We start from the raw sequence: 8156 nt of genomic DNA, 5'->3' as shown, positions 1-8156 counted from the left end.
ACATTTGCTACGTGGTAGCCTAGATAGGAATAAATTTTATGGACAAGTTGAACCAAGGTGTCCTGTTCACATATCTAATTTCAGTTAAAATTGACTTTGTGCAACAGTGCTACGGGAGCGTGCCTTATAGATGTTAAAGTACCATACATAATGATATATGCTAATATATGAAAGGGTATTGAGTTGAATTAGGCTATGAAATTGGACTCATGGGGATTCTAATCCATACCCTCTCTATTCAAAGGTCAAAATGACCATAACCCTTGTCCATGTGGAATAATGCTATGTTTGGATGCCAAGAAAATAAAAAAAATTCAAAAATTTGAATTTGAAGAGAGTGACGGAGAGATAGACACATAAATCAATCATTGTTTTAATTATGTTTGTTTTATTATGTTTTTTATTTGCTTTGCTTTTTTTGACTCCGGACATCGCAGTATCCCCTTCCAAAGAAAGTAGTGCAAATAATCTTTTTCCAAATTTTAATCTTAATTTTAAAATCCAAATTCAACCCAAAACAATCTATTTAGGCCATCTAGCATGGTGCAATGACTAGTTGGATTTTTTTCTAAATCATTTTAACTCTCACACAAAGAGAGAGAGAGAGAGAGAGAGAGAGAGAGAGATACCAAGATCAACATGTAGATTTTTTTGGGGGTACAAACTACAAACAAACAAGTAGATTGGGAAGTATAGAATCATTACATATAAATGAGCAACCACAGTGTTACCAAATCAAAGTTCCTTCATATGTGCAACCTCTTATTCCCTCTAATTAAACCTTCCAAACTAATATAGAGGGGAAAAAAACTAAATGTCAATCTGTTATCCTTTGTTCACAACCCATTTCTTGTGCCTCTTTGGTGCATGTTCCCTAGCTGAACATCTCCTCTGCCATGGTTAAGTCCTTGACCCCACTGCGTCCATCGGTTCATATAATCTATGCTGAATAGATCATCTAATTGTCCCGGGCTATCATCCGTTCCCACCCCATTATCAACATATTGCTGCACCACCAACACCGATATTGTCGCTGCAAAATCCGACGATGATAACAAGTCACCGATCGCTCCCAATTCAGGGCATTCACTCCAATCTGTCAATCCAGCGGTCAAAGGTGATATCATCCCTTGTCCCCTCCCAACAATGTACAGATCATAGATGTTTTCCATTGTCCGTATTATCGCCACCGTCTCCTCCCCATTATTCACCACTCTCTCTGTGTACACAATTGACTTATCATTCACGATTTTCAGCTGAAACTCGCTTATGAAAAGATCGTCTCGTTTCTTTTCTCTTTCGTTGTCCGTGATAACATTCAAGATTTTTAAACTACCGTCGTCATCGGACGGTATCATAGGATCTATTGTATCTTTCCCTGGTAAGAAGCGGAGCACTGTAAGATTCACCTCTGGGTGCTCCGACATCCTCCAAGCATAAGATAATGCTTCACGATCATCAGGTCCTCCGAAAAAGAGGACTGCAATGTGGTGGGCCGTGTGGCTTGATGCCACACGTGCAGTCCCACCAAGGCCTCGATCGACAAGAATGCCGACCGAGCAAGGCGCATTGGCCAAGACATTTTGGTTCACGGTTCGAAAAGCCGGATTGGTGGCTTCCATGCCACCATCCACCGTTTGTTGCTTATGGAAAGGGACAAGGATAAAGGCGACACGCTTGTCCTCAGCAAGATTGCAGATGTCCTCATGCATGGTAGAGTAGGGAGAGATAGCTGTAAGAGGCTTCACTGAGACACCGCCCACATGCTGCTCATAGTTCTCGAAGGCATTGATGATGTGATCTGATTGAGCTTGAGTTCGGTTCAGGGCCGGCCGGCCCGACTTTCGAGTGTTGTGGACGATGAGCATGGCAGAGGCCCGACCAGTGAGCTCCACTAAGTGAAGGGCATAAACAGAGATGGGGGACTTCTTAGTAGGGTGGGAGGCTTCTAAGAGGTTGATGATAGTGGGGACATTGCGAGGGGTGTGGATGCAAGCCAAGATCCGGAGTTCCGAATCTAGCTTCGATGTTTGCAGTGTTCGCCGCTTGTAGGGAATAAATCGCCTCGCCGGTCGGTAAAACTCACTAATGATCGGCATGATGATGCTTGTCATCAACATTGTCATCAACACCAATAATGCAAATGCATTTTCGTCTATTACCTAATGTTACATATGAAATAAAACTCATAGTTAGTACACTCATGAATAATTCTTTTTTTTGTTTTGGATTTTTTCAATTATCCTTCATAGATATAAAGTATTGGGGATGCTCTCTGTGTCCGGGAGCATGGGTCCTGTGTCAACACAAGGACAAATGGGACTGCACACATAAGCATCAACAAGGGCAAAGGCATAATTTCTGCATTTCATGGGGGTGGGGTAGTCATTTCATCCCATGGTGTGTCTAGCACAGGAGTCATGCTCTCCAGAGTCCTTTTTCCCTAAGGTATAAAAATAGGGCAAGAGATCGTTATTGGTCGTGTAGCACTTGCACCAACACAAGGGCCAACAGGAATGCACAAAAGGAGTCATGCTCTCCAGAGTCCTTTTTCCCTAAGGTATAAAAATAGGGCAAGAGATCGTTATTGGTCGTGTAGCACTTGCACCAACACAAGGGCCAACAGGAATGCACAAAAGGAGTCATGCCCTCAGATAGAGCCCTTTTCTCCTAAAGTGTTATAACAGGGTAAGAGATCATTGTTGGTCGTGTAGCACTTGCACCAGCACAAGGGCCAACAGGAGTGCACAAAAGGAGTCATGCTCTCGAACATAGGTCCTTTTCCCCTTAAGTATTATAATAGGGCAAGAGATCGTTGTTGGTCATGTAGCACTTGCACCAGCACAAGGGCCAACCGGAGTGCACAAAAGGACTCAGGGCCAAATTGATACCCCTGAAAAGTCATATGATTGATTTGGGCCACTTTATAAGAAGAGGATATCATACTCATGCTACATTCTTGTTCTTGTTTTACTCATGTCTTTCAAAATAAAACATAAAAGAGTGTTTTTTACTCTTTGGTAAATAGAATGGAATATGTTGACATAGGCTATAAAATCCAATTTTTGAGTTCTCTAAACCCTACTCCTTGGATATGATTTTTCAAGCTTTTCAAAGGCATGAGCAAAACAATAATGGCAATGGGCATAAGAAAAGAAATCAAAAGGTCAAAATGAACAAAACTGTGCACATGTGATGAATTTAAAGAAACTGTTCAGTGAGTGAGCATATCAAAGATTACCTTTTGGTCATGCCCTATGTTAAGAATAATAATCTCAATGAGTCCTTTGGTGTTCAAGAGGAGTCCCAAAGTGATCCCTTCATTGATTTGCATCTTATAGTAGAGGCAGATGAGAAGTGTTCCACCAACCTTGCCTAGACTGGCCAAGATCAATGTGAAGAAGGCATAGCCCCATTCTGGCCCTCTAACATTTCCAATCTTTGTCCTAAGCCCACTTATGGTAAAGAAGATAGGAAGCAATAGCCCAGACACAAAATCCTCAAGCTTCTCTATGAGTACAGTTCCAAGTGGACCATTTGGTATGACAAGCCCAAACACAAAGGCACCAAAGATGGAATGTGTGCCAATGGTGTCTGTAATAAAACCACACACCATAACCCCTGCAAGGATCAAGCTTATGTAGAACTCGTTGAAGCTCTCACCCTCTGGAGTACGTTGTATAATCCATCCAATTGCTGGTCTGATCACGAAGATGCAAAATAGAACAAAGGCAATGGCGGAAACGATAACCCCAAGAAAGGCTAATGATACTTTTTTGTTCTGTACAAGTGCAATGCTTAAGGCAAGGAGGATCCAAGCGAAAATGTCATTGACAAGAGCCACCGACAAAGCCACCCTCCCTAACTCCGTACTAAGGAGCTTGAGCTCTGCAAGGATACGAGCCAACACCGGGAAGGCCGTAACGGAGAGGGCAACCCCAGCAAAGAGGAAGAAGAACCTATTTTGTTCCAAAGGATTCTTATGTCCTACGACTTTCTCCATGTGCAAGAGGATTACAGCAAAAGAAGCACCAATGATGAACGGCAAGACTAATCCAGATAGGGCAATTGTGATTGCCTTCTTTCCTGTTCTCTTGATCACAGTTAGGTCCATTTCCACACCTACGAGGAACAAGAAGTAGAGGAGACCTACATTGGCCATAGTCTCCAATACCATCACACTCCTCATTGGGAAAATAGTCTCTGAAAACAGCTTGCTCCTTCCCAACACTGATGGACCCAACAACACACCACCCTACACAAATCCAATTCAGAATTTAAGTAATGGGTCTCTCTACATACCTAATAGCTTAACTTTTAAGTTTTTGGATTGGATACTTCAACATTCAACATGGTATTAGATTCAATGTTTAAGAAATGTTAAATGATAGATACTTACAATAATTTCTGCGACGATACGGGGTTGGCGCAAAGGTTTAAGGATGAAGACAAGAAAGCGAGTGGTAATGACGATGATGGTGAGCTGCAAGATGAAGAGAGGGAGCGAGAAGTCGAGTGGATTGCCAGCATGCCAGGTATCATTTGATTTTATAATGTTGGATCCGTAACAAAAAACTAGTTCATCTGTCTTGTTTGTACCCCAAATCGCTCCATGTGTGCTGGATACATTTCTAGCTATGTTGGAGGTTCTGTTACCTCCTAAACCAGACATCTCTCCTCTCTCCTACAGCTCCACAGTAGCTTTCTCCACCTCTTTCACTTTTTTCTTCCAGCTCCACTGTAGCTTTCTCCTCAGCTTTGTATTAATACAAGATAGACCCAAAAAAAGATAAATGGAGCAGAAGAAGGAAGACCAGAAAGAGAAAGGATACCAAAAAGGAAGGCAGCATTGAGGGGAGAAGAGTAAGGCGAAAAGGGTTGAAGCTTCCCTAACTCTTTCCTTCTCATTCTCTTATGCTTGTTTTTTGACAAGAAAAGCTATATATAGTGGCCTAGAGATAAGAAAAAACAAAAACATGAGTCAAGGAAAGTTGAAACTGAAAAACTATCTATAGTTCTATACATGTGTTTTACCTTTTCCACCGGATTTTAAGCCATTTAATTAGTAAACATGTCCGTTCCTTCCGGTTGCAAGTAAAAAAGAAGATAAGGAGATAAAAGGTAGTTAAATTGAAATTGTAAAGATGTCGGTTCATCTCCCCTTTGATATGATATTATGATATGACTCCTCTGCCCCTCTTGTATGACATCTCATCTTGCGCCCCCATTGATGTCCTTCGTTAGCTTACCACACATGACCAATGTGTCTATCCCTCTCTCCAAGCTTAGTTGGAAAACTAGGTTTTTGACTGGACTTGTCTTTCAAAAAAATCTGGTGATTCTTTGATAATTTATCTGGTTTTTCCATATATTTTGAGTTTATACCATTGAATAAGAGAAAAGAGTCCTGGAGTTGAGGGTTTGTTACTATTTTAGAGTAAGGATTTACAATTTTACTCAATTCAATTTCTAATTGAATTGATTTTATGGTTTTTTTTTTTAGAACGACTAAACCCGTCGAATTTGTCATGACTCGGATAAAAATACCAAGTCTTATTTTACTCGGACGATTTATGATTGAGTATCATCATTTTTTATTCAAGAATCAAGACTAGCCTATAAGACTCTTGACCAGATTTTCCAAAATTCTGACTCAACTCGTGCAACTCGCCCAATCAAAACCCAATTTCCAAACTATGCTTAAAAGTTAAAACTCTTGTTATATTTGATAAGTGAAAAAGTTCTCTGTCCGGGAGTGTGGCCTATGCCAGTACTCCCATGAGTCTATCTCTCTCCTCTTCATGTGAAAAGACACCTCTGCCCCCTTGTTTTAAGGAGGAGAGAGATAGACACATGGGAGTGCTGGCGTAGGCCACACTCCCGTACAGAAAACTACTTCCCATTTGATAATTATGTTTTTTTACATTAATTTTGTTTTTATTTTTAAGAGAAAAAGAACGTTGTCTGATCATGTGGCCCTTGTGCCAAGACATTGGAGTGCCCAAAATTATCATTCCCTATAAAATAAAAAATCTCATTTATGTTGATGTTCCAACGTACACTCTCATTGGCCCCGCTAGTGAGAGTCCACATGACCAGGGAGTGATCTCTTGCCCTATTTTTAAATATAAGAAATTTAGTTGCAATGTGAAAATGTTCCATTATGTCGTCATCACCTATAGGACGTTCTCAAGGATAGACCTCATTTGTGCCTTGTGAAAACATGTATGTACTCATACCAATCGTTGGATATGTTGAGAATGGTCGAAAATGACCATATATCAATTTTTATATTTAAATTTAAAATATAGATGTAAATGGATCGCAAACGGATGCGAATCACATCCGTATTTTTGGGTATTTGGGAGAATGTTCTCTGTGCCCGGGCGCAGGCTGAGCCCAGACACATGGGGGTAGGCACAATGACCACCCTGCCCTTCTGAGTGGCAGGCCCATGTGTCTGGGCACAGCCTGCGTTGTGGCACAGAGAACATGAGCCCATCAATTTACATACATCCCTGTCTTGAGTAAACAAGACCTTCATCCCCTAGCAGATACTATTCGCTCTCCATCCATGTCTCTCATGTGTCTTAGTTCTTTTTCTTATTCTCTAGAACCGAATCTTCAAGAACCCTCAAGATCATTAGCTACGTAATTTAGTTGGATATCTACTCTAATCAAATAGATTATCCTCCTTTTTATCCAAAATTGGATTCGAATATCCTCGAATCGGATACGAATATCCCTAAATGAATATAGATACAAATCAAATTCGGATTTTTGACTATTCATTTACATTCCTAATTTTAAACATTTGCCCATCCATCCTTGTATTTTTAAAACTATCCCCGCATTCATGTGCACCCTGTTCCAGTCTTTCAAAACTTTCATTTATACTTGGCACCTTTGCCCAACTTCATTAGGCCAAATTCTTGGTATATTTACTAGAAGACTTTCAGGTATTTCTATGATTTGGGACTCAACAGAGCTATCACATATTCATATTTGGGGCACACTCGTCGGGTGTTTTATGCTTGCGTAGGCTATGCTCCCAAACAAGAAACACACTTCTATAAAATATATGGGAAGTAGTTTTCTGTCCGGGAGTGTGGCCTACGTCAGCACTCCCATGTGTCTATCTCTCTCCTCCTCAAAACAAGGGGGCAGAGGTGTCTTTTCAAATGGGGAGGAGAGAGATAGACTCATGGGAGTGCTGGCATAGGCCACACTCCCGGACAGAGAACTTTCTCCTAAAATATAATTTACAATACGGGAAAAGGCTGGGTATGCTAGCGGTATACCGTATGCTAGCACCCTATGTGTCTATCTCTCTCTTCCCTACTTTGAAAAGAGAGCGATAGACACATAGGGTGCTAGCATACTCATCCCTCTCCCATATTATACATAGGCAAATATATTTCACCACACACACACAAACAAAAGGTGATTTTTTATTATAATTTTCAATGGCATTCTTCCAATGAGTAGCATTATCCAATTGTCTTGAAAATAAATCCATAGATGATGAATAGGAACAAATGTCCACAAGTTTTTGAAGCCATCAAACACTACCTAGCATTGTAACCCTAAAAAAATAACATACATTAGGGCATTACAATAAGAGGCAATCAAAAGAATGTTACAATTTCTCAATTCACTACTTTGGTTACAACAAGATTTTCTCTTACAAGAAAAACAATCACTTTGTTCTGATTGTTTTAGTTATTTTAATAAAAATATGAATTTTGGAAATCTGGTTCCTTCCAAGTTCCAACACACTCATAATAAGACCTCTTTATCATATGCCTACTTTAAGTGCTAACAACTCCGACATGACAGGTCAGATGGGGCTCAAATTTTGTAAATAATAAAACCCTAGGTCTCCTGCTCACATGTCATGTTTCAACTTCCTTATTGGTGCTTGTCACGTGGCAAAATAAAGCTTCGAAAAATCCAAGGCTTTGAGAGAAAGCATAATGTGGAAGTAGTACCATATATGTTGATGCATGCCGGTAAAAGGGAAGATATTTGATTGAATTAGGCTTTGAAATTTTACACGTAACTATTCCAAACCATGATCTCTCTATCTCATCCACGTGGCAAAGGAACAAGGGTGCGTCAGAATAGGTTTGTATGACAAGCATGTAAGAACCATT

The 8156-nt window shown here is 40.4% G+C and overlaps 1 protein-coding gene across 1 annotated transcript; it reads right to left on the bottom strand.

Annotated features, from left to right (window-relative positions):
- Positions 1 to 836: 836 nt before the first annotated feature.
- Positions 837 to 4672, bottom strand: LOC122646231 (cation/H(+) antiporter 15-like). The gene is made up of 3 exons (XM_043839735.1): positions 4400 to 4672; positions 3242 to 4255; positions 837 to 2162 (listed from the first exon to the last, which is right to left on the bottom strand). The coding sequence occupies exons 1-3, from the start codon at positions 4670 to 4672 to the stop codon at positions 837 to 839; spliced, it is 2613 nt and encodes an 870-aa protein (XP_043695670.1).
- Between the last annotated feature and the right edge of the window lie 3484 nt (positions 4673 to 8156).

The sequence above is a fragment of the Telopea speciosissima genome, chromosome 11, assembly GCF_018873765.1.
Source record: "Telopea speciosissima isolate NSW1024214 ecotype Mountain lineage chromosome 11, Tspe_v1, whole genome shotgun sequence".
NCBI lineage: Eukaryota > Viridiplantae > Streptophyta > Magnoliopsida > Proteales > Proteaceae > Telopea > Telopea speciosissima.
This window is presented reverse-complemented; position numbering and strand designations above follow the sequence as displayed.

Coding starts and splice junctions, on each gene's coding strand:
- LOC122646231 (XM_043839735.1), bottom strand. CDS start 4,672: ATGTCTGGTTTAGGAGGTAACAGAACCTCCAACATAGCTAGAAATGTA. Junction 4,256..4,399: donor GTATCGTCGCAGAAATTATT/GTAAGTATCTAT, acceptor GGATTTGTGTAG/GGTGGTGTGTTGTTGGGTCC. Junction 2,163..3,241: donor ACATAGGGCATGACCAAAAG/GTAATCTTTGAT, acceptor ATGTAACATTAG/GTAATAGACGAAAATGCATT.